Raw genomic sequence first — 25,552 nt, forward strand, 5'->3', positions numbered from 1 at the left:
CATGGCAAATCTTATCGTGATTCAGCACATGCTGCCTTTCCATGTCACCTCAGTAGATTTGATCTTAGCACAAAATGTATAAGTTCCATTTGGCATTTACAAGTCTTCTGGAATAAGAAAGGAAAAACGAGGACATCCACAGGCCAAAAATGAAAAGAATATTGTAAACAGTCTAAACCACAGAATTTTTCTAACCAGCAAAACACGGCAGAAGTATCATTGGCTGCTGAATTTCCTTCTCTACCACTCCTGAGTGGATATATGAGAGTAACCAATGGGCAGGATCTGGTATTTACCATGGAGACATCAGAAGGGGGCACTATGGTGCATTCAGTGGAACCCAAAAAATCGACCCTCAATGACAAAGGTGGTAAACATGTTAACAGGGAGGTTGCAGAATCTATAGGTACCCCCCCCCCCCCCCCCCAAAAGCGTTTTATTTCGTATCAAAATCATCTTGTGATATAGATCATGGAGAAGGCATACCCATGGGTTGGTACATGTGTGAGATATATATGCTGAATCCACGTATTCTTACTGAGATATCCTAGCATGTAAGTATAGTGCTTAATCATTCAAAATATTGGGAACTCGAACCAGACATATGATCACTATGTATTCATGCAATTCTAATAGTCAGCAATATATCCAGTGCAATATACTACCTAATTCTGCAATTCCTACCAGTCCAGTAATAGTCCTCGCTGAACACCGAGATGTTGCTGCTGCATTTTCTAACCCATCCCACATCCACAAGAGTATTCTGCAGAACATGAAACTAATAGTGACATGTTTGCTCCTGGTACTGCATAATACCCAGGCAGGAGGCTCCCCACGGTCTAGAATGTGGGAGGCGGAGGTGTTGTGATGGACCGAGAGGAGATGATAAATGTGGCGTCGGGCTTGGTAGAGATTAGACAAATCGGTGCCGTCAGCGGCGCCACCATTGATGATCTGAGGACACACGGCTGCAACAACAGACGACGATGAGGGCGACGGCGAGGCATGGTCGCAAAGCTACCGGGAGGAAGCGGTTTACTCATCTGCCAACGGAGAGGACGAGCGGCGGCGGAGGCGTAGGCAGGCCGCAGCCGCCGGAATGCCGGATTAACCGGAGCGCGCCGGCGGGGATGCGGCGGAGGGAGGGGAAGGGGAAGGGAAATCACGTTCCGGGCCGATACCGTTCTTCTGGGCCGACAGCTTCAGCCCTAAAATGTTTCAGCCTACTAAAGCTGCAAGGCCAGAAGGAGACGCCGCGGGGACAGGCCTGCAATGCATACATGCAAGGCCTTCTCCCATAGTGGGCTGCATTGCAGTTTATGTGGGCCTTACTGATCTCCTCTTACAAAAGGATTCGGCCCACCCACAAGCTTAATCAGGCACGACCCGATCATTACCGTGGGCCTTCATCCAGCCACTATCATCCAAACGCAGCGATGATAGACACCATATCTAATTTTACGATTTTGCTATACATCTCACGGGTGATTTTTTTTGACTGATATTTCATGTTTTTCTATCCATAGGATCCCTCGCTAGGATTTGTGCAATAATTGGTGGAGGCTGCATACGTGGATAATACCATGCGTCGGATGGTAGGCCTGGTTCTTTTCACTTTACAAATTTTTGAAACTATAAAATAAAAAATAAAATACAAAATTATAGTCCTATATAACTAAAATTACATGTGCATATTAGGTTGATATGACATGTAAGCACACTGTAATTTTGATAAAAAATATTGTGTAAGTAGATATGTATTGATTATTTTCTTTAAAATATAAAATTATAGTCATATATAACTAAAATTACATTTGTAAATTTAGTTGATATGACATGTAAGTACACTGTAATTTTGATAATTCTTTAAAATATAAAATTATAATCCTATATAACTAAAATTATATTTGTAAATTTAGTTGATATGACATGTAAGTGCACTGTAATTTTAATAAAGATGTTGTGTAAGTAGATATGTATTTATTATTTTCTTTAAAATATAAAATTACAGTCCTATATAACTAAAATTATATTTGTAAATTTAGTTGATATGATATGTAAGTGCACTGTAATTTTGATAAAAATATTGTGTAAGTAGATATGTATTAGTTATTCTCTTTTGTAGTCAATTGGATGTAAATCTAAGGGTAGAAAAAATTTGGGTGATTTTTGGTTAGAAATCACCTGACAAATGGATAAACAGTTCCAGAAAAATTTTATTTTTTATTTTTGCACAGAAATGCGTAAATAGATCGAAAGGAAGTAACATCACATCTCAAGTTCTGATACACTGATACACTGTGTGTTTGGTTTATTGATTAGTGGAGGAGGCTTGCAGCTCTGTACCTGTGCCGCTGCGCGTGCTATGCTTTCCTCCTGTGGTCAGAGTCGTCAGACAAACATAAACAGGGGGTGTACAGTGAATTTGTTAGTCATACATGAATATATTGGATATTTGGATTACAGCTCCCAGCGATAACAACAGGCGCTACTAGGCTGTCCAAATCGTGGCATTTCATTTCAGCAAAAACAGGTCCATATATCTCTAGGTCTCGGAGACTTGATCATCACTATCGGAATGAGCTCTGGCGTGCTCATGCAGCACGCACACCACAGAAATGCACCGGCCAACAACACATTTGGCCAATGGCCACACATAACGATGGCATCCCAATCACAAAGTTATGATAAACGAAAGCTTCCCCCTAGTTCACGGCAAAGAAATTACCCGGTCAGTCAAAGGCAATCAGCTGTCTCCTGCCGCTATCCACACTAACCTCTGGAGTCAACACCTCCAGCTCCAGGGCTGTGTTGATCCGAATGTCACAGCAAAGCAGAGAACAAATTAGGAATGGATTAAGTAGCACCTTTTTTCAGCTATCATTCAGTAGCACTTTCTATAACATATAGCTTCTTTCGTTTGTAAACAAACAAATAAGTGTACAAGAAATATATCACTAGTTCTAAGAAAAAGAAATATATCACTGTTTACAATTATTTCTAGCTTCAGCATTTTACAAGCAAGCTACTAGCTGATTTGGCATCAAAACATGCACAAGTTTCACTCATCCTCCTCTAAGATTTCACTTAGCTCGGAGGAGAATTGGTGAGAATTCACCGCAAGTGACACGGGTTCATCATCACAGAAGAATGGTCTTGGAGGCATCTGCAGGCCAACAACGCCACCTTCAAGCATCTCTATGACCTCGCTCATCGTCGGCCGATCGTGAGATTTCATCTGGATGCAATGCAGCCCGATTATGCACAGCTTCCTCTCAAGCTCATGCATGTTAGCAACAGTACCAGCAGGTATCTCACCAACACCTACTTGCTGCTCAGTTAGTTGGTCATACACCCAAGATGGGAAGTAGGTCTGATTTGAGTTCTCTGCATACATGTCTGAGTTTCTTCTTCCTCCAGCCATCTCCAGTAGCAACATTCCAAAGCTATAGACATCGGATTTGCTCGATATGATTCCGAAGCTTCGAGATATCATTTCAGGAGCAATATAACCTATTGTTCCCCGTAAAGCACTGAGCGGCACAAAACTTTGGTCCCTGGGGCACAATTTGGCAAGGCCGAAATCAGCAACCTTTGGAACAAAGTTGACATCAAGAAGGATATTGTGTGGCTTGATGTCAAAGTGGAGTATCTGCATATCGCAACCCTGATGAAGGTAGTTGATCCCCCTAGCAATGCCCAAAGCAATTTCATTGAGCTTATCCCATGAGAAACTTCTTTCAGATGAGAAAATGTACTTGTCCAACGATCCCCGTGGCATGTACTCATAGACAAGCGCCCTCCTTATTTCCTCTGAACAAAAACCAACAAGATGAACTACATTGATGTGGTGGATCCTACCGATGGTGGAGACCTCACTGATAAACTCTTCGCCATTGCAGTTAGAGTTTCCTAGCACCTTCACAGCCACGTGAGCATTGCCTGGAAGGAGAACACCTTTGTATACAGAGCCATAACCTCCTTGGCCGAGCTTCTCCCTGAAGTGACCTGTGATTGCAATGAGGTCAGTGTAGGCATACCTTGTTGGACCATTCATTAATTGCATCCGGAGGAACTTCTCTACTGCATCAGTTGTTATCCTTATCTTCCAGTAATTGCGTGCTAAGAAGGTTAATATCACCAGGGGCACCAAAATGAACCTGCAAAATACTGCATAAAAAATAACTTTATATTTAACACATACTGTACTATACATTGCTCTAGGGAGAATGTGCTTATTAAAGTTTAAAAGTTTCCACGATGCAAGTGAATTTAGCAATGTGGCCAGCGCACTGTGAGATGCGTACAGAAATTTTCTAAATATTTGACGCCGTTGACTTTTTTAAATATGTTTGACCGTTCGTCTTATTTAAAAATTTTAAGTAATTATTAATTATTTTCCTATCATTTGATTCATTATTAAATATACTTATATGTATACATATAGTTTTACATATTTCACAAAAGTTTTTGAATAAGACGAACGGTTAAACATGTGCTAAAAAATCAACGGTATTAAATATTTAGAAACGGAGGGAGTAACAATGAGGATTATTTGTTCTTAAGTATACATGGTTCTTTACCAGCAATCCACTTCAAAGTCCACATGGCCAGTGGTATTACACCCACGATCAGTTGGACAACTGGATGAGGAAGCAGGCAACCCCAGAAATGATAGTCAAATATCACAGTGTAGAAAATCCTGAAAGACGTTGGTCGTTCCTCTTGGACGATATTTCTGCAGAGACAATATAATGTAAAGCGTAAAAAAAACAATATAATGTAAAATGAACTTAAGATGCCCCCGAGCAGTTTCTGAGCAGATAAGCAAGAGAAATCCATGCATATATAAAAAATCGACTAAAAGAGAAATAATGAAACCACATGCAGGATGTCGCAAACTCACTGGAATGACTGTGCTATGCACTGTTTGATTTTGGAGGAGTAGACATAAAAACGACTTGTGTATGGAAACCGAATGGCAAATCCACCTCTCATTAGTTTGACAACATCGGCGTAGCTTGCATTCTCTAGCACCAGTGGGCGGTCGCCGGCACCCAGAGGAGTCATGGCCAGGTACCCACAGGAAGGCTCGAGACTCCCAATAGAATCAGAGTTCATGCCAGTTAGCACGTAGACGAAGGAGCTGTTGGTGCTCATGCAAGCAACAGGCCTGTACTTGCCATTGCTCTTCAGTATTTCCTGCGAACATGTCACAAAAGTAGCTGTAGTGCTCTGATAAGGTGGCATCAGTTCAGCTTGGATGCTGCGGCGGCGGGAGTCTTCTCCATGCCGCTCGTATAACATTTGGTCGTAGTAACCGAAATCGCGATTCCAGCGAGGAAGAGGGCAATTGTTACGTGAATCCGAGATGTTGGCGTCGATGACCCAGAAGGTAGAATCCTTGTACTTGATGTCCATCACAAGGTATGTCCCGTTGTCGATCTGAATCGTAGCCGGCTTGTCGTCGGTGCAGGTCAGCTCGTAGGACGCAACGCCGCACTCCGGCGGGTCACCTCGCCGGCGGAACGGGGGCGACACGTCGCTGAGATGGCCGCATGAGAACGGAGCGCAGCCATGCCGATGATGCCGTCCAGCTGCATGTGGGACAAGAACTGCAAACACAAACTGGACAGAAACGAAGACTTGCAGCGCAGTTGGGTGACAGAACGAACCAGGGATCGCCATGGGATGGATGAATCACACGCATAGCAATTAATTAGCTAGTACTACTGTACTAGCAAGTAGTAAAGCAATATATTCACCTTGGGCCTACATGACTGTGATAGTGTGATGCTGTTGCATTGGGTTGTGCACTTGTGCTTGTGTGGTTAGCATGTGGCTTTGGTTGTGTATTTTGATGCTGTTAGATAGATCTCCCTTCCCTTGAACCCAACGGTACAAGGGGGCCTTGACCCGCGCCCTGATCGGGGGTGCTTAGCCCAATGGCTGGTGGGCCCCGTCACCCTGCGCCATATAAACAGGGGTGGAGGCCGGGGTGCCACATGACACGAGGTTCGTTGCTGCCGCCAACTCCACCCATAAACCCTAACCGATCGAGGGTGGGCGCAGCCAGTGACGGGAAGTCTCACCGCCGCGCCACGCCTCATCGTCGCCTATGACTGCCGCTGCCGCAATCACTGTCGCCGTCTCGACCACCATCGCCGCCGTCCACGTCAAGCCCGCAACGACAACGACGATGTCCGGCACCTCTTCCTCCACGAACACCTCAACCGGTCGGTATCTCAACCTCTCTCTTTCCATCTATATTGATGTTCATCCACCCAAATAAATCCACCCGACTAGATCTAAATCTAGGTGATCCTAGAGAGAACCCGAACCCTAACAGATGCACCTCCAATATCGACAATTTCTATCGAGTTTTTCTTGTAAATTTATTTCTTCTTAATATACTTGGATGGCCTCTTTCAACCTTCCCGGCAAATTCACACCTGTGATTACCCACCACCGGCCAGTCACTCTGCTACTCCAAGCCATGCCAAATTCACCCGTTGATTTCAGTACCAACACGCTAAAAGCGAGTTTCTTTTAATTTTTTTTTACAGAAATGCATAAAAAGATCGAAAGGTGACATCTCAAGTCACCAACATACTGATGCACTGTTCGTTTGGTTCATTGAAGTGAAGGCTTGCAGCTGTGCACCTGTTCGTGCTATGCTTTCAGCTTTCGTGCGGTCAGACAAACATGACAAGGGTGTGTACAGTGTACTGGTCAGTCAGACATGAACAATTGCTAGTACTCCCAGCGGTAACAACAGGCACTACCAGTCTACTAGGCTGTCCGAATCGCGGCATTTCCTCATCTCGGAGAGACGAAGGCTTGACCATCACTATCGGAATGAGCTCTGACGTGCTCATGCGCAGCACACACCACAGAAATTACAACAGCCAAACAACACATGTGGCCAATTTTCACACATAACGAGATAACATCCCAATCACAACTTTATGATAAACGAAAGCTTCCATCCAGTTCACGGCAAAGAGATTACTCATCATAAATAAATAGTGTACAATAAAATATATCACTGTTTACAAATATTATTTCTAGCTTCAGCATTTTACCACCTACCTACAAGCTACTGTAGCTACTAGCTTAGCTGATTTGGCATCAAAACATGCACAAGTTCACTCGTCCTCCTCTAAGATTTCAGTTAGCCCAGAGGAGAATTGGTAAGAATCCATCATAGGTGACATGGATTCATCATCACAGAAGAATGTTCTTGGAGGCATCTGCAGGCCAACAACGCCACCTTCAAGCATCTCTATGACCTCGCTCATTGTCGGCCGATCGTGAGACTTCATCTGGATGCAATGTAGCCCTATGATGTACAGCTTCCACTCCAATTCATGCATGTCAGCGGCAGTAGCATCAGATATCTCACCAGCACTCACCTGTTGCTCGGTTAGCCGGTCATACACCCACGACGGGTAGTAGGCCTGACTTGAGTTCTCTGCATGCATGTCTAAGTTCCTTCTTCCTCCAGTATCTCCAGCAGCAGCATTCCAAAGCTATAGACATCGGATTTGCTCGATATAACGCCAAAGCTTCCAGATATCATTTCAGGAGCAATATAACCTATTGTTCCCCTTAAGGCGCCGAGCGGCACAAAACTATTGTCCCTTGGGTACAGTTTGGCGAGGCCGAAATCAGCAACCTTTGGAACAAAGTTGTCATCAAGAAGGATGTTATGTGGCTTGATGTCATAGTGCAGTATCTGCATATCGCATTCTCCATTATGAACATGACTCAAACTTTCATAAAGATAAAAACAAACAAGTCCACATGGCGGACTCTTACCATATCTCTAATTCAAACTGACATTAAATATTCTAATTAATAGATACAATTTCCTTAAATGAGCTCAATCTCTAAACGGCAATGTCAGTTATTCCAATCTAGGCCCATGTCGAGCCCAAGTCAAGTTGTATCGGCTGCTTGCCATATCGGCTTAATCATATTCCGACTCTGTTTCCAGCCGATGCGCAGTCCGTTTCTGGCAAGATCCAATCTTCAATTTTGCCTCGATATCCAACTCCAAATCTGAGTCTATCTTGCCAAATTTCACTGTTAACACCTAGCTACTGGCTAATTTAGCTATTCCATCGCCCTCTTCTGAAATTGCAGTAAGCTTGGAGGAGTGAAAGTAAGAATCCATGACTTGTGGAGGTGGCATGCCATTGCCAATGCCATCCCCATCGCAGAAAAATGGTCTCGGGGGCACTTGCAGCGCATCCACACCCCCTTCGAGCATCTCTATTGCCTCACTCATCGTCGGTCGATCGTGTGATTTCATCTGAATGCACCACAGCCCAACAAGGCATAGCTTCCTCTCCAGCTCATGCATGTTAGCAACATTTGATATCTCATCAAATTGTTGATCTGCTATTAGCTGGTCATAAACCCATGATGGGTAGTACGCCTTACTTTTACTTGAATCTGCATTTGGGTCCACGTTTCTTCTTCCTCCAGCCATCTCAAGTAGTAGCATTCCAAAGCTATAAACATCTGATTTGCTGGATATGACACCAAAACTCCGGGATACCATCTCAGGAGCCATATAACCCACTGTTCCCCGTAAAGCCCTGTCCGGCACAAAACTCTTGTCCCTCGGGTACAGTTTAGCGAGGCCGAAATCAGCAACTTTCGGAACAAAGTTATCATCAAGAAGGATGTTGTGTGGCTTGATATCAAAGTGTAGAATCTACATATCACACCCTTGGTGCAAGTAGTTGATCCCCCTAGCAATGCCTAGAGCAATCTCATTGATCTTGTCCCATGAGAAACTTCTCTCAGACAAGTAAATATACTTGTCTAGAGATCCTCTAGGCATGTGTTCATAAACTAGGGCCCTTCTCATTTCCTCGGAGCAAAACCCCACAAGACGCACGACATTAACATGGTGAATCATGCCTATGGTGGCAACTTCACTGATGAATTCTTCTCCATTACAGTTGGAGTTGCCATTCAGCATCTTGACAGCCACATGGAGATCACCCGGGAGCAGCACACCCTTGTATACAGAGCCATAACCTCCTTGGCCAAGCTTCTCTCTGAAATGGCCTGTGATTGCAGTGATATCAGTGTAGGCATACCTTGTCGGTCCGAGCATTTGTTGCATTCGGAGAAACTTCTCAACTGCATCAATTGTAACCCTTGTTTTCCAGTACTTGTGTGCAAGGAAAACCAATACAGCCAAGGGCGTCAACAGAAACCTGCATGTTGCTGTGTAGACAAGTTTGATCAACTGGAACCAATAAACTGCAATTTAAGCCTATATAATTCTGATCGACGACTTACCTGCAATCATCTTCCAGATCTGCAAGGCATATGCTATTACATATAACATTATACCCAAAGGCATACGGTAACGTGATGGAATTTGATGAACGGGTATGCAGAGCAGGAAATTTGTATCCGCCGAAAGAATGGTACCAAACCAATTGGTTTTGCCTGTACTAGTCGATGCGCTGTATGGAAGAACAAAAACGTCTGATATGATATCAAGAGCAGATATGCATCGATATTTATGTGAAAAATAAAGGTGTACAGACGTCAAGATCAGTAACTTACGGAATCGAATCCATTGGGCATTGCTTAAAGCTTCCAGTACGATATCTGAAAGGAAATTGGACTCTGAATCCTTTCCTCATAGATTTTACTACGTCTGCATAGCTTAAGCTTAAGCTTTCATTTACTGGTGCTACACTGTCCCGACCACCCAAAGGAGTCATGGCTAGGTACCCACAAGAAGGCTCAAGGCTCTGAATAAGAGCAGATTTTTGGCCAGTTAACACATAAACGAAGGATCTGCTGGTGCTCAGGCAAGCGACAGGCATGTACATAATCCAGCTACTATTCTTTATTTCCTGCGAACAATTGACAAAGCTAGCTATCCTAGTCCATAGAACCTGGAACCTGGGCTCTCGAAGGGAATTCCATCGAGGAAGAGGGCAACTGCTAGGTGAATCCGAGATGTCAGCATCAACGATCAAGAAGGTAGAATCAGTGTAGTTGATGCCCGTCACATAGTATGTTCCGTTGTCAATCTGAATTGTAGCCTTGTCATCGGCACAATTGAGCTCGTACGACAGAACTCCGCACTCAGATGGGTCACCTCGCCGGCGGAAAGGAGACGACACGCTGCTAAGATTACCACAGGTGAACGGAGGGCAGCCATGCCGATGATGCCGCCCACCTGCATCTGGGACAAGAACTGCAAGCAAACACAGGACAGAAATTACCCGCAGGATAGCAGTAGTAGAGCAATGAAACACACCATGAATCGCCATGCCAGGTGGGCTTGTGCAGAGCCGGATCTAGATGGCCAAATGACATGAACAATAATACAAAGAAATTTTTTTTTAGCTACCTGTCCTTGACTGTGATGCTGTTGACTTGGAAACACTCGACAGAAGCGGAAGAGTCCAAGCGCAGCATTCAGTTCCAGCATTAGTCAGTCATGCATGGTTATTTATTGCTGAAAAAGACTGGACTAGTAGAAATACGGCTGTGTTTAGTTCAGTGCAAAGTTTGGATTTTGGTTGAAATTAGAGATGATGTGACTGAAAAGTTGTGTGTGTATGATAGGTTGATGTGATGGAAAAGGACCGAAGTTTGGATCCAAACTTTGGATCTAAACACAGCCGTATAATCATATAGACTCACAAAGTCAACAAATACAGCCACTGGAAGTTCCACCAACAGCTGCAATTACCCGTCAACAAACCTTTAAAAAAGATTATCACCAGTCACTCCACTACCACCACAGAGCTTCACCATGTCAACTTCACGAGTTGATTTCAACATCACCAAAAGAAAAAAAAACAAGTCGGAATAAAATCAGTTGTGGAAAATCAAGGGCATGCGGGAGCCAAAAATGATAAGGAATACCTTTCGAAGAAATAGAACATGGCAAAAGTTTCATTGGCACTGCTCAGAGCCTCAGACATCATGACAAGCACAGCATCAATTCACACCGATAAAACAAGTGACCATTTCTAAAGCACAGCCTTCTCATTCACCTCCATCTCATCTCCATTACACTGCATGGACTTCACCAACCTTCTTATCACGGTGCTCCTCCTACTCGCTCCTCTGAAATACAAATCTGATGTTGCCACAGCAAGTGATGATGAAGACTTCTTCAAGACTTGTTCATCACATCGGTGCAGCAAGCATGGACCAGAGATCAGGTACCCGTTCCGGCTTTCGACACAACCTCCATCATGCGGCGCACCTGGGATGCAATTATCATGCTCTGGACAAGACACCATCCTGGATCACCCTGTTCTTGGTTCCTGCAAAGTGACAATGATATATTACAGGCATGTTATCATGAACGCCATCCCACTTGTAGATTCCTCACCTCATTGCCTACTTCACAAGTTTATATCAGTAAATCAATCAACTGCTGTGTACAGACCTCACACTTTAAAAGCTGCAAGTCTAGTAGGTTGTTCAAGAGATTCCATAGACACAAACCAATATAATAGTATAGTTGGCCCAACCTCTTGCCTCAGCCTCGCTAACAACGCAAGCCAGTTCTGGTATTTGGCATATCCCTATGAATATATGTCTATTCTTCCATTGGGCTGCACAATTGTTTCCAAAGACATCCCAATGCCCTACAGTTACGACAAAAATGGTCCAAACTTTGACATCTCAATCTTCACCGAAACAGCAAAAAGAGTCATCAGCACTGGTGAGACTGTATTCACTTGGTACTCAAGTAACGTTACTAGTATTTGCCAACAATGTGAACATGAAGGTCGGCGTTGTGGCTTTAGCTCTCAAAGGGATCAAGCATTCTGCCAGCATCATAGTATGTCTCTTTCTCAAGTATAAATTCAGTTTCACTATGATGACTTGTTTTAGTTTGGAATTCTCACTTCTCCATCTATTACATCTCTTATTTCTCGAGTATTCAGTTTTCAAACTACCCAGGATATTTTTCACAAATAGTCAAACTATCCAGCAAACTGTGAATCAGCCAAAGGCTAGCTTGGACGAACATTTTGGTTCTAGGTTCACAACTGCAATTTTTCTCAAAGAAAATTTCATCAAGAGACGATAATGTCTGATCATTATGAAAATCAATTTTTTTTTGTAAAATTCTCATAGAAAAGGTTATAAGCAATTGCAGCACATTTTAGCATATAGCAATGATCTAAAGAGCAAGCTTTATTTGTATTACTCTAGACATTGGTATTAACTTAGAACATTAAATTAGATTCATATGGTTCAAATTTACTAGTTTGGAATACTGTAATAGCTAATTGAACATTAAAGTTAGATGCAAATGGCACCAATTTACTAGTTTGGATTACTGTGGGAGGTACTACGGCGAGAGTAGTATCTCAATTAGACCTTTTGATGCTAGAGATGCACTTGATAGTGCAGTGGCAAGGGGTGTATGGTTTTAACCCCGAGGTCCCGTGTTCAATCCCTAACACGTTCACAATTTCTTCTTAAAAAAGTTTGGAGGGACGTCTCTCCCTCCAAATCTCCTTTTTTTTAGACCTTTTGGTGCTAACACCATAGTCCTGATTGTTAGAAAGTTGCACCCATCGAGTAATCAAGAATGTACCAGCATAATTTACAGCATTAACAAGTTCCCACAGTTTTAACAGGGTAGAAACCAGAACATATCCATCTTACACAACGTTGATACGAAAGTTGTGCACATGCATATTTCCAGCGATGCTCTGTAAGATTATTGAATTAGGTAGTTTCTTCCTCCTAGGCACTATAGATAAAAATGTTTTACTTCTATGGTTAAGACAAGAAGCCTCCTTATCCTATTTCTATATGACAATGCCAAATAAACAAGCCATCTAACAATCAGGAATTAATTGTTTCTAGGAAAAATTATAGGTGTTTCTCTCGATTTATTTCATCCATAAATCATGTCATAACTAATAACCTTTCTTCCTATGTCCAGGTCCGCGTGTCACAATCATTGCAGGTAAGCAACTAATTTTTTTTCTTCATTCTTCCTGAACTGCTCATTCTGTAGAATCATTGCCTTTTCTCCAAGTGCAACTAGCTGAATTTCTCTCTTTTTTTACTCAGTAACATCATCTGTAGGCACATTTATAGTTCTTTCATTAATTGTGGCCACTGCACTCTACATCTCCTTGAAGTCAAGGTACAATGAAGAGATACATTTGAAAGTCGAAATGTTTCTGAAGACATATGGCACATCAAAACCCACAAGGTACACATTCTCCGAAGTTAAGAAGATAGCAAGGCGGTTCAAGGACAAATTGGGCCATGGTGCATTTGGAACTGTATATAAAGGTGAGCTACTGAATGGAGTTCCTGTGGCTGTTAAGATGCTAGAAAACTCTGTAGGAGAGGGACAAGAGTTCATCAATGAAGTCGCAACCATTGGGCGAATTCACCATGCAAACATTGTCCGCCTCCTAGGCTTTTGCTCTGAAGGAACACGGCAGGCTTTAATATATGAATTCATGCCCAATGAATCATTGGAGAAATATATATTCCCACATGGTTCTAATATTTCAAGAGAACTTCTAGTACCAGACAAAATGCTAGATATTGCATTAGGCATCGCCCGAGGAATGGAGTACCTGCACCAAGGGTGCAATCAGCGCATTCTCCATTTTGACATCAAGCCTCACAACATACTGTTGGACTACAGCTTCAATCCAAAGATTTCAGACTTTGGGCTTGCCAAGCTATGTGCAAGAGATCAAAGCATTGTCACATTGACTGCAGCAAGAGGCACAATGGGCTATATTGCACCAGAACTATATTCTCGGAATTTTGGAGCAATTTCATATAAGTCGGATGTCTACAGCTTTGGCATGCTGGTGTTAGAAATGGTGAGTGGGAGGAGGAACACAGAACCAACCGTTGAGAACCAAAATGAGTTCTACTTTCCTGAGTGGATATATGAGAGAGTTATGAATGGGCAGGACCTGGTGCTTACCATGGAGACAACACAAGGCGAGAAAGAAATGGTGAGACAGCTAGCTATTGTAGCGTTATGGTGCATTCAGTGGAACCCAAAAAACCGGCCCTCAATGACAAAGGTGGTAAACATGTTGACGGGGAGGTTGCAGAATCTGCAGGTGCCCCCTAAGCCCTTTACATCGTCTCAAAATCAACTTGTGATTTAGATCATGAGACCGCATCGCCATGGTTTGGACTTTGGAGACCAGCAAAGCAATGGAGCTTGGCCAGCATTTCCTATAAAAAGGCATCACCATGGTTTGGTGCCTGAGTGAGAGATATGCTTAATCCACATATCAGAAAATAGTTCTTAGTGAGCTGAAGCATGCACATATAGTGTTTGATTATTAAACTAAACTGGGCAACCAGATATATGATATATCACCATGTACTCTTGTAATTTGCAACATATCTCAATGGATTTAATTTGCAATATAATAATAGTTGGAAGATGACAACTAAATTACCTTATTCCATCGTTGATGCTAGTCCACTAATCATCCTTGCTGAACACCAACAATAAGGTCATATTTACTCCCAGTGCTGCATTTTCTTTTCAAGATAAAAAAAGAAGTGCTGCATCATCCAGAAGAGGAAAAAAAATAAAAATAACAAAGGAAGGAAGCTAAGCAAAGGGATTATTACCAAGGCAGCGAGGCTCTGGATGGACATGGACTAATAATGTGGGAGACGGAGGTGGTGTGAGCGACTTGAGAAGACGAAACATGTGGCATCAGGCTTGGTGGATTCGACCGGATCTTTGCCGGCCGTCAGCGCCACCATTGAAGACACGGTAGCAACAACAGATGGCGCCATGGCGGTACGGGCGACGGCGAGGCTTGGTCACGCACTCTCGCATATGCCGGGAGGAAACGGCAGCTTACCCATCTGTCTACGGAGGCGAGAAGCGGCGGCGGAGGCGGCTCGCGGAACGGCATACCGCCGCATTAACCGGAGCTCTCGCCGGGAATAGTGGTGAGGGACGGAGGAAGAAGAAGGGGATTTTTTTTTTTTTGTTGGAGAGAGGGAGAAGGGGATGATTGCTCGGCCACAGGCCGGTTAGGATGGCCCACCTAATCCCCCGCGGCCCATGAACGGTGGATTGATCTGACGGTTCACATGTAGCCCAATTCACGAGCAAATATAATGCGGAATAAGTTCACCAGAGGTCCCTCAACTTAACAGCGTGATTTTTTTGAGGTCCCTTAACCACAAAACCAGAAATGTCTACCCCTAAACTTACTCAAACCGTTCACCAGAGGTCCCTCGGCGGTATTTTTGCCCGGTTTTGCTGACGTGGCATCCTAGTCAGCAAAAAAATTTAAAAAAAGTACGTAGAGCCCACATGTCAGCTGCACATCTTTTTTTCTTCTCTTTTCTTCTCCTTCTCTTCTCTTTTCTTCTCTCCCCTCTCTTCTCCTTCAGGCTGGCGGCGGACGCAGCTGCGATGGCCGTGCTCGGCCGCCACCACCGCCGTACCCCCGCGGGTGGCCGACGATGCTAGGAGAGGCACCACCGGCGGGAGAAGGGGAAGAGGCAGAGGAAGAGATTGTTTCTTGGTCGCCGGCCGCCTCCCCCTCCCTCCCAAACTCGCTGGCCGCCGCGCTCGCTCGCCGCTGCTCTGCCGCGCGCTCGCGCTCCGCTACTCTGTCCGCGGCCTGCTCGCGCTCCACTGCTCGACCCGCCGCTGCGCTCGCACCTTCCGCTGCTCCGTTGCCACGCTCGCCCTCGTTGCGCCGCCCGCATCCGTGCTCGCCGCTCCGCCGCCGCGCTCCGCTGCCTCCGCTCAGCCGCCGGACGACCGCACCGCGTAGCCTCGCCCATGGCGACGACGACGGTAGAGAGCCGATGACGACGGCGGCCACGGCGCGCGGCTCCTCCGTCCGCAGCCTGAAGGAGAAGAGAAGAGAGAGAAAAGAAAAGAAAAGAGAAGAGGAGAGAAGAAGAAAAAAAGATGTGCAGCTGACATGTGGGCCCCACGTGTTTTTTAAAATTTTTTTTGCTGACTAAGATGCCACGTCAGCAAAACCGGGCAAAAATATTGCCAAGGGACCTCCGGTGAACGGTTTGAGTGAGTTTAGGGGTACACATTTCTGGTTTTGTGGTTAAGGGACCTCAAAAAATCTCGCTGTTAAGTTGAGGGAACTCCGGTGAACTTATTCCAATATAATGCTCCAACTTATATTCACTGGAGCCAGCAGCCAGTACTCCCTCCGTTTCATATTAGAGATTTGCTTCAGTCCAGCAAAAAAAACCTTGAGATACCGGTGTCTCGCAGTACTAAATCGTTTTTATCTTAGATATAGTTGGCAGGATGGGCATTGTTACCTCCTTTCACTTTTTTCCGAATTTTTTTTGAAAATAATATTATTTTAATGGAAAATCGCAAAATTATAGGTCGGCTAGACGAAATCGCAAGTTTAGCGCCCTGTCGAACTGGGGCAGTTCGATAGGTACCCCTGTCGAACTGGGGCAGTTCGACAGGGTACTGTCGAACTGGGGCAGTTCGACAGGGTACTGTCGAACTGGGGCAGTTCGACAGGGTACTGTCGAACTGGGGCATGCTAGTTGTCCAAGAAAAAAAATAAAAAAGTACTTGCTACAGTGCCCGATAGGGACGTATCGAACAGGGGGAGTTCGATAGGGCGCGTGGCATGGACGTATCGAACAGCGGAAGTTCGATAGGCAGTGTCGCTACAGTGCCGCTACAGTGTGCGCTACAGTGTGCTACAGTGTTTTTCCTTTTTTTTAAGTTATTTTATTACCTGTCGAACTGGGGCAGTTCGACAGGTACCCTTTCGAACTGGGGCAGTTCGACAGGTACCCTTTCGAACTGGGGCAGTTCGACAGGTACCCTTTCGAACTGCCTCCGTTCGACAGGGTGCTAAACTTGCGATTTCGTCTAACTGACCTATAATTTTGCGATTTTCCATTAAAATAATATTATTTCCAAAAAAAACTCCTTTTTTCCTAGTCAAGTTTGACTAAGATTATAAAAACAATTAGGAACATCTAAAATACCAAACTAGTTTCATAAAATTTAACATTGAATATATTTTGATAATATGTTTGTTTTGTGTTGAAAATAGTACTCCCTCCGTCCCAAAATATAAGCATTTTTAGCATAGTGTCAAGTCAAACATTTTTAACTTTAACTATTAATAGGAAAAAATAAAAAAAAAGATCTATCAAGTAAAATTGATGTTACTAGATTTATTATTAAACAAACTATCGTAATATGCAACTCTTTTTATTTAAAACATTTTACTTTTATAGATATTGTTGGTCAAAATAGTATCTCGAAGACCGTGTCGAAATCCAAAAATGCTTATATTTTGGGACGGAGGGAGTAATATATTTTTCTATAAACTTGGTCAAACTTGATTAAGAAAAAAAAATCAAACGACTTATAATATAAAACGAAGGGAGTACAAAACACTTGCTTATTTATAGTAGTATTTCATACAAAAAAAATAAATTTATGCATTAGTATCTATCAATTGTTGGATCCATGAATATGGAATAATAACAACCATTATTTATGAACGCTAATTGCTAGCTAGATACATCATTTTCATCACAGCCTAACTACTGGCTAATTCAGCTATTCCATCGTCCTCTTCTGAAATTGCAGAAAGATCGGAGGAGTGAAAGTAAGAATCCATGACTTGTGGAGGTGGCATGCCATCCCCATCGCAGAAAAATGGTCTCAGAGGCACTTGCAGCGCATCCACACCCCCTTCGAGCATCTCTATTGCCTCACTCATCGTCGGCCGATCGTGTGATTTCATCTGAATGCACCACAGCCCAACAAGGCACAACTTCCTCTCTAGCTCATGCATGTTGGCAAAGTTGGATATCTCATCAACTTGTTGATCTGCTATTAGCTTATCATAAACCCATGATGGGTAGTATGCCTTACTTGCACTGGAATCTGCATTTGGATCTGCATTCCTTCGTCCTCCGACCATCTCAAGCAGCAACATTCCAAAACTGTAAACATCAGACTTGCCAGATATGATGCCAAAGCTCCGGGAAACCATCTCAGGAGCCATATAACCCACTGTTCCTCGTAAAGCCCTATCTGACACAAAGCTCTTGTCCCTTGGGTACAGTTTAGCGAGGCCGAAATCAGCAACTTTTGGAACAAAGTTATCATCAAGAAGGATGTTGTGTGGCTTGATGTCAAAGTGTAGAATCTGCATATCACACCCTTGGTGCAGGTAGTTGATCCCCCTAGCAATGCCTAGAGCAATCTCATTGAGCTTGTCCCATGAGAATCTTCTCTCAGATGAGAAGATGTGTTTGTCTAGAGATCCCCTAGGCATGTACTCGTAAACCAAGGCCCTTCTCATTTCCTCGGAGCAGAACCCCACCAAACGCACAACATTAACATGGTGAATCCTACCAATGGTGGCAACTTCACTGATGAATTCTTCGCCGTTGCAATTAGAGTAGCCATTCAGTATCTTGATAGCCACATGGAGATCACCCGGGAGCAGCACACCCTTGTATACAGAACCGTAGCCTCCTTGGCCCAACTTTTCTCTGAAATGCCCTGTGATTGCGATAATGTCGGTGTAGGCATACCTTGTCGGACCGAGCATTTGTTGCATTCGGAGAAATTTCTCGACTGCATCAATTGTTATCATTCTTTTCAAGTACTTTTGTGCAAGGAAAATCAATACAACCAAGGGTGCCAACAGATACCTGCATGGTGCTGCGTACACAAGTTCGATCGGTTGGAATCAAGAAATTGTAACATGCGTATATAACTAGATGAAACACTAGAAACAATTGAGATGATGTGGGTTTATAAGAAAAGATAGAAATAACATTAACTATTAATGGGATAAATTATATAGGGTAGGGACGTAGGGTCCTGGTCGATGACTTACGTACGTGCAAGCATCGTCCAGAACATCAAGGCATACAATATTATGCCCAAGAGTATATTGTATGGCGATGGAATTTTAGCAGTTGCGCAATCCATGAAATTTTCAGTCACCGAAAGACTAAACCAATCTGAAAGTTTGCCTATACCAGTCGATTTGCTGCATGCAAGAACAAAGACGGATAGATTCAGGCATATATAAATGGAGGGGAGGTCGGAGGAATGTGCAATCAGATATTATGTCAAGATCAGGAACTCACGGAATCGACTCCATTAGGCAATCCTTGAAGCTTCGATTTCTATGGTGTCTGAAAGGAAATTGGACGCGGAATCCTTTCCTCATGAATTTTACTACGTCTTCATAACTTAAGCTATCAACTGCTGGTGCTACACGACCCATACCATCCAAAGGAGTCATGGCTAGGTAACCACAGGAAGGCTCGAGGTTTTCAATGTAACAGGACAATCTGCCAGTCAAGACATAAACGAAGGAGCTGCTGGTGCCCATGCAAGCAACAGGACTGTACATAACATTGTTGTTTATTTCCTTGGAACAGTTGACAAAGAAAGACCACCAACGTGAAGCAGGGTCCAATTCGACTTGGATGTTGTATGGCGATGATTCTTCGTCGTCACTACTAACATCATCATAGTAATAAGGAATGCGTTTCCAGCGAGGAAGAGGGCAATTGTTACGTGAATCCGAGATGTTGGCGTCGACAACCCAGAAGGTGGAATCACTGTAGTCGATGCCTGTCACAAAGTATGTTCCGTTGTCGATCTGAATTGTAGCCTTGTCATCGGTGCAAGTCAGCTCATACGATGCAACACCGCACTCGTAGCCTCGCCGGTGGAAAGGAGACGCGACTTTGCTAAGATGGCCGCAGGTGAACGGAGGGCATGCAGGTATTCCATGAATTAAAGGCCATTCTATATCCGGATCTGGGACGACAAATCGAAGCACACACAGGACAGAGAAAACTTGCAGGGCAGTCGAGCGACGGAAGAACGGACCAGGAATCACCATGGTGTGGTGTAGCAGCTAGCTTAGCTAGTTCGCCCAAGCAGAGCATGCAGGAGCTAGGTAGTGACACGGATGATATTACAAGTGTCTATCTCCGCGCGGTGCGTGCACTGTATGTAAGCAGTGTAACTAGAGTTTTCCAAGCAAATAAATTTAGCTAAAAAGCAACACTTCATGTCCTTGACTGTGATGCTGTTGACTTGGAAGTCTTTGATGACACGAAGCAGATTAGTCTAAGGCGTAGCATTCAGTTCCACAAGAGTCTACCGTGCTGCATCGGTCACCGTTTATTGATGTTGCCGAAAAAGATTGGTCAAAGTGCACACATTACCAGTCGCCCGCTATCACGAGCCTTATCATTAGGGGAACAGTGCTTCACGGGTTAATTTCAAAAGCCCCCAAAGCTAACATAGTGTATTCTTCTAAAACTATCTTAACAGGACGCGACTACACCGAGAGTGCTAGCTATATGGTGCTAAAGAGAGACACCTTTCTTTCCAAAAAAAAAAAGCTACTTATACACTCAATATCTATGTATTTTTTTCCTTCTTAGAGAAGTTTCTCTTAAATTACTTATCTGATTTATAATCCGATTACGCCGTTGTGTTTATTGCAATTAAATCTTTACAACAAGATCTCACATGATTATATTTTGATGAAAAATCACAAATTACTTTTATGATATGTCTAAATTACGTTTACATTTCACTAAGTTACTTCTTAAACTATAAAAGTAAATTCAGTAAGTCTAAAAGTAATTTATATATATTATAGAAGTAACTTAGAACAAACGAAGATAACTTTGGCATGTTATTTGAAGTAAATCCGTTGTATAGATAAAAACATGACTCTATCTAAAAATTAAATTAATCAGCACAAATTATGGAATTTACTAAAAAGTCATATTTTATCCCTACAACGAATTTACTTCTAATGTCGTGACAAAGTTACTTACGTTTTGTTTTAAGTTACTTTTAGAATATATGTAAATTACTTTTAGACTTTATTGAATTTACTTTTATGTCTAAGAAGTAATTTAGTCCAATCTTGTCACGTCCTGATAAATTCATCCCGAAATAAAAATCATCTTCTAAAAGGAATAATAGAATTAATTAAAATTCGAAAAGAAATTGGCAAACCTTAAAATACGTACAAGAAAAATTCAAATGTGACCCGGAGAATTTTTGTTAAATTCTCCTTGGTCTAAAAGGAGCCCTCAAATTTTAGTGGAATTTTCAGAGCACAAATAATAATTGAGAAGAAATAAACAAAGTTGAAAAGGTTTATAAAAAGAAAAACCCTAAAAGAAGTCTTCTTTCCCCCCCTTTCCCTTCTTGGGCCGGCTCGGCCCACTTCTCTCCCTCCCTCTTTCTCCTCTCCCCCGCGGCCCATCGGCCTCCCCCGCGCGAGCGCCGCTGACAGGCGGGCCCGCCCGCCACCCTCGCTGACGGGTGGGACCCACCTGTCATCGCCTACCTCCCGCCGCGCCGCCGCCGCGCCCGTGCCCTAGCGCCGCCGCCGCCGCGGATTCCGCCGCATCCCGCCTTCCCCGCGCGCCTTAATGAGGGGGGAATCATTCCCCGCGATTCCCTCTCCCGTTTCCCCCGCTTTTCCCTCTCTCTCTCCCTCGGATTCGTTCGAATCGCGCCCGCAATCCTCGCCGACGTCATCAATGGAGCCCGAGAACTCCGCGGCCGGTTTCCTTTCTCTCCGGCCGCCTTCTCTCCCTTCCGACGCTATAAAATCGTCCCTCGTGCTTCGCTCTTCCGTTTCCGCCACTCGCCGCTCGCTCTCGCCGTCGGTTTCGTGCCCGCGCCGTGCTCCTCTCTCTCCGCCGTCGCCGCCGAGCTCCGTTTCGCCGCCGTCGTCGCTCCGGTCCTCCTCCCGACTCGGCGCCACCTCCATCGGCTTCGCCGAGTGATTGCCGACCCCGTCCGCCGCTCCGCTTCGCCCGCCGACCGCCGGAGCACCGTCGTCATCGTCATCCCGAACCGCGCCGCCGCTTTCCTCCGCTCCGGCCGCCGTTCTCGTCGTCGTCGTTGTCCCGGGGTGAGCCGAAGACCGCCGTTCGCTTTCCCCCTTCTCTCCGCTCTCTCGGGCGCCGCTCCGCCGCGCCGATGGTCGCCGGCGGTGACCATCGGGGCGCGGGCGCGTCCCCCTCCCGTCGGCCGTGCCGGCGAGGCCGCCTTCGGGCGCGCCCTCGCGGCTGCCAAGTGGGCCCGGCCGTCAGCCGCCCGCGCCCGCGGGTGCGGCTGACGCGTGGGACCCACGGCGCCTACCGCCGCCAGCCGCGTGCGCCCGGTCCACCGTGGACCGAGCGGCTGACGCGTGGGCCCCCACTCCCGTGGACCCGGTCCGCGCGCCCTCCCTCGGCTGACGCAATAAATGGGATTTTTAATTAAAATTTAAATGAAGAAATTCGCAAATATCCATTTAAAGAGCATATAAACTTCAAATGGCCATAACTTGGCCATTTGAACTCGGAATTGGACCGTTCAAGTCTCTAATTTTTCCTTAAGAAGTCAAGAACCCATTTTTGTGCTTTGTTCCTGCTTGTTGTATGGAGTTTATTAGAGTAAAAGCCTTTTCTTTTCCGTTGGTCGTGTAGACGCTGCAGCTTCGGAAGATCCGCTCTTCGTGGAAGTTGAAGCCGACGTTTGGGAAAGCGAGCAAGGCAAGTCACATCACCCTTGAGCATATTGAATCCCAGTTTATAAAATTATTTTGATTTAAATTATTGTATTATCGCTTTGTTTAAATTCCCGCGTTACCACTGTTTTATTTAGCCATGCCTATTTACCTTTGTTATGACATTATTATTGCTATTGTTATTATTACCTTGTTCACCCTAGGAAAATAAAAACCCCAACTAGTGGGTACTCTATTCATGGTTCCACTAGTATAAATTTAGGTAGATGCTTCGCTGAATAATTAGGCAACATTAGGTGGTTTTATAACTTTAGACTTTGGGAATTCTCATATCATTTGGACACTATGGAATTGTTGGATTATGGTGGAATTGGACATACACCTCTCTTCCTCTTTCAAAACCCCTAAAACCTGTTTTCGGTGGGGTTTGGGTGCATGCCAGTTGTGGGAAGTAGCACCCCGGCCACTATAAGGATTAAGCTCGGGCCTCTGTTGCAAAGCACTACCGTACTAACCACATGTCTAATGGGTAAGGCTTAACTCGGTGCTCAGTCTAGTCCTGAACAAAAGGACACGGATAGAGATGGATGAAGTCGTTGCGACGATGGATATCTCTGAGGCAAATGAAGGCTACGCGAGCTGCGGCTCGGTAATCGAGATGTCTAGGCAAATGAAGACTACACGGGTCGGTGCCCGTTAGTCGAGATGCCATGGCACTGGACTAGTACGCGGGTGGTCTCACCCCTATGTGTGTGGCGCACCCGGTCTAGATCTTGTTGCTAGGGGCTCAACCCTGGCCTGCCTGTCCCGGGATACCGGCCGTAGGCAGGGTTGGGTCGGTACTTTTGTTCACGGCTAGGATGGGTGAAGGGTTATGTCACATCTTTACGACGGGTTCCAAGGCCATGGAATGCGGAGTAAAGATGTGTCTTGTGGGTAAAGATGTACACCTCTGATCAGAGTAAATCTATTCGAATAGCCGAGCCCTCGGATATGGGCAAGCCTAGCAATGTACCCAAGTCAGTGTTTTAATTCTTAAAATTTGCTCAACAACTAAAATATGGAATGGTTGGCCTGGGTTGGCTTGGGACGAGCTGGAACCCAGGTCGGGTTGCCAGTTCGGTCCAAACTATCGTAGGCCTTGGGTTAAGGCAGGTTCGTGAGGGTTCACGGCCTTGTTTAATAATACTGTGTAGCTCTAGGATCGTCTTTACAAAATGGCTTTGGGCAACTAAGTGACTTTTAAATGCTGTTTACTGCAAAACCTAACCCCTATTATTATCCCCTTGTACCCCCCCCTTGCATTAATCATGCATCTGCCGGTGTGGCTTGCTGAGTACTGTGGTTGTACTCATTCTTGCTCAATCCTTCCCCTCTTCAGTAAGAGAAGCTTTGGAGAAGATGTCTTAGGTGGAGTCCTGGCTTATACCCCAGTTGAGCGCCTGTGAAGATGGAGCCGTAGGCCCGCTAGTCCGCTGCTGTTTATTTTTGATTGTCAGGCCTTAAGTGCCTTTGTAATAATGTAAATATTATCGATATAATAAAGATGTGTCTTTTATATCATGTTTGTGTGGTGTACCCCGGCTTTTCCTGGGACGGGGATTAATACACTAGCGTTCGGGAAAAGGCAATTTTCCCGGTCGCGACAAATCTAAAAGTAACTTATATATATATATGATAAAAGTAACTTATGTATATAATAAAAGTAATTTACAAATATAATTTTTTTTTCATCGTAAGTGAAGATTTAATTGTAACGAACATAATAGCGTAATCGGATTGTAGATCAGATAAGTAATTTGAGAGGAAACTTTATTTGAACAAGAAAAAGGCACCCACGTGAACTTTATTTGAAAGGAAAAAGACATCCCCGTGGATGGACATCATGACGACGTGCACAGTTAGACGGCTCTCAGATGCGTCGTGCTATAGAGCTAAACCGAGAACGCTCTCGAAATAGATTTCGCGATCTTAATAGTATACTTCCTCCGTTTCATAATATAAGCCATTTTAACATTGTCCATATTCATATAGATATTAATAAATCTAAATATATATATGAATGTAAACAATGCTAGAAAGTTTTACATTATTAAATGGAAGGAATAATAAATGATGTATACTGCTTATGCACGTTCCTATAAAAAGGCATCGCCATGCATGGTTTGGTGCCTGAGCGAGAGAAATGGTTAATCCACATATAGTAAATTAGTTGTCAGTGAGCTGAAGCATGCACATATAGTGTTTGATTATTAAACTAAACTGGGCAACTGGGTTTGTGATATATCAACATGTACTCATGTAATTCTGGTAGCTAGCAACATATCTCAAATTCTCAATGTATTTAATTTGCAATATAATAATAGCTGGAAGATGACAACTAAATTACCTTATTCCATCGTTGCTGCTACTCCACTAATCATCCTTGCTGAAGACCACGATAAGGTGTGGTATTAGCTCTCCTATCCCTTCAGCTCAAGAGATCAATCCCAGTACTGCATTTTCTTTTAGAAAAAAAAAACGTGCTGCATCATCCAGAAGAGAAAAAAAACAAAGGTTATTAGAGCAAGTTTAATACTATAGTCAACTAATAGCTCTAAATCATTTATAGCCAATGTAATAGCCAATTCATACAATAGTTACATACTATACTATTAATTCTTGGTCCTACCTGTCTGTCGGTGATATGGGACCGGGAGTATTGCGCCCGGAGGCTTGAGGCAGATGGAATCGCCCACGTGGCCTGGCACCTTCGGGGACGTCGGGCCCGAGGGTGAGGTGTCCGCCCTCCTCCTGATTTCCCCGAGGGGGGGTCGGGTTGCTCCTGCCCCGGCCCCGAGGGCCGAGGTGCCCCGACCCCTTGTGGGGTTTGCACTATGTACATAGGTTGGGTGAACACGGTAGGGCTCACCTAACCGCATTTATTGCGGTCTGGTCAAGCGTGTCACGCTGCATGCAGCGCAATGCAGCGCGCTCTTTTATCC

At 44.3% G+C, this 25,552-nt stretch overlaps 4 protein-coding genes, 2 long non-coding RNA genes and 2 pseudogenes across 7 annotated transcripts; 2 read left to right on the forward strand and 6 right to left on the reverse strand.

Moving 5' to 3' along the window:
- Positions 1–277: 277 nt before the first annotated feature.
- On the forward strand, positions 278–2,997 carry LOC136355613 (uncharacterized). The gene is made up of 3 exons (XR_010739935.1): positions 278–406; positions 1,527–1,595; positions 2,323–2,997. It is a non-coding gene; the product is annotated as an uncharacterized lncRNA (long non-coding RNA).
- On the reverse strand, positions 2,839–5,816 carry LOC9270126 (rust resistance kinase Lr10). Its single transcript, XM_015761052.3, has 3 exons — positions 4,907–5,816; positions 4,584–4,738; positions 2,839–4,170 (listed from the first exon to the last, which is right to left on the reverse strand). The coding sequence occupies exons 1-3, from the start codon at positions 5,686–5,688 to the stop codon at positions 3,062–3,064; spliced, it is 2,046 nt and encodes a 681-aa protein (XP_015616538.1). The 5' UTR covers positions 5,689–5,816; the 3' UTR covers positions 2,839–3,061.
- A 1,211-nt stretch (positions 5,817–7,027) lies between these two features.
- LOC107280781 (rust resistance kinase Lr10-like) lies at positions 7,028–7,744 on the reverse strand (annotated as a pseudogene).
- On the reverse strand, positions 7,671–10,371 carry LOC4326088 (rust resistance kinase Lr10-like; annotated as a pseudogene). The gene is made up of 3 exons (XR_001542487.3): positions 9,595–10,371; positions 9,322–9,491; positions 7,671–9,246 (listed from the first exon to the last, which is right to left on the reverse strand). The product of XR_001542487.3 is annotated as a rust resistance kinase Lr10-like (transcript).
- Positions 10,372–10,890: 519 nt separating this feature from the next.
- LOC136355616 (uncharacterized) lies at positions 10,891–14,985 on the reverse strand. Its single transcript, XR_010739947.1, has 3 exons — positions 14,647–14,985; positions 14,469–14,553; positions 10,891–11,321 (listed from the first exon to the last, which is right to left on the reverse strand). It is a non-coding gene; the product is annotated as an uncharacterized lncRNA (long non-coding RNA).
- On the forward strand, positions 11,071–14,283 carry LOC4326089 (rust resistance kinase Lr10). Its single transcript, XM_015766028.3, is given in 4 exon segments — positions 11,071–11,845; positions 12,965–12,988; positions 13,096–14,079; positions 14,082–14,283. Coding segments are annotated over 4 exon segments (1,833 nt in total). The 3' UTR covers positions 14,132–14,283.
- A 2,445-nt stretch (positions 14,986–17,430) lies between the features above and the next one.
- Positions 17,431–25,145, reverse strand: LOC4326090 (rust resistance kinase Lr10). The gene is made up of 2 exons (XM_026024810.2): positions 24,958–25,145; positions 17,431–18,721 (listed from the first exon to the last, which is right to left on the reverse strand). The coding sequence occupies exon 2, from the start codon at positions 18,651–18,653 to the stop codon at positions 17,586–17,588; it is 1,068 nt and encodes a 355-aa protein (XP_025880595.1). The 5' UTR covers positions 18,654–18,721; positions 24,958–25,145; the 3' UTR covers positions 17,431–17,585.
- Positions 18,826–20,012, reverse strand: LOC112938691 (uncharacterized). The gene is made up of 2 exons (XM_026024815.2): positions 19,156–20,012; positions 18,826–19,055 (listed from the first exon to the last, which is right to left on the reverse strand). The coding sequence occupies exons 1-2, from the start codon at positions 19,920–19,922 to the stop codon at positions 18,896–18,898; spliced, it is 927 nt and encodes a 308-aa protein (XP_025880600.2). The 5' UTR covers positions 19,923–20,012; the 3' UTR covers positions 18,826–18,895.
- Positions 25,146–25,552: the final 407 nt, after the last annotated feature.

The sequence above is a fragment of the Oryza sativa genome, chromosome 1 (genome assembly GCF_034140825.1).
Source record: "Oryza sativa Japonica Group chromosome 1, ASM3414082v1".
Classification (NCBI taxonomy): Eukaryota; Viridiplantae; Streptophyta; class Magnoliopsida; order Poales; family Poaceae; genus Oryza; species Oryza sativa.

Excerpts from the sequence above, each read along its gene's own strand:
- LOC9270126 (XM_015761052.3), bottom strand. The coding sequence starts at position 5,688 with ATGGCGATCCCTGGTTCGTTCTGTCACCCAACTGCGCTGCAAGTCTTC. Across the intron at positions 4,739-4,906 it reads TGCATAGCACAGTCATTCCA|AAATATCGTCCAAGAGGAAC; the intron begins GTGAGTTTGCGA and ends TTGTCTCTGCAG. Across the intron at positions 4,171-4,583 it reads GACTTTGAAGTGGATTGCTG|TATTTTGCAGGTTCATTTTG; the intron begins GTAAAGAACCAT and ends TTTTTTATGCAG.
- LOC4326090 (XM_026024810.2), bottom strand. The coding sequence starts at position 18,653 with ATGATAACAATTGATGCAGTCGAGAAATTTCTCCGAATGCAACAAATG.
- LOC112938691 (XM_026024815.2), bottom strand. The coding sequence starts at position 19,922 with ATGGTGATTCCTGGTCCGTTCTTCCGTCGCTCGACTGCCCTGCAAGTT. Across the intron at positions 19,056-19,155 it reads TGCCTAATGGAGTCGATTCC|CAAATCGACTGGTATAGGCA; the intron begins GTGAGTTCCTGA and ends TCTTGCATGCAG.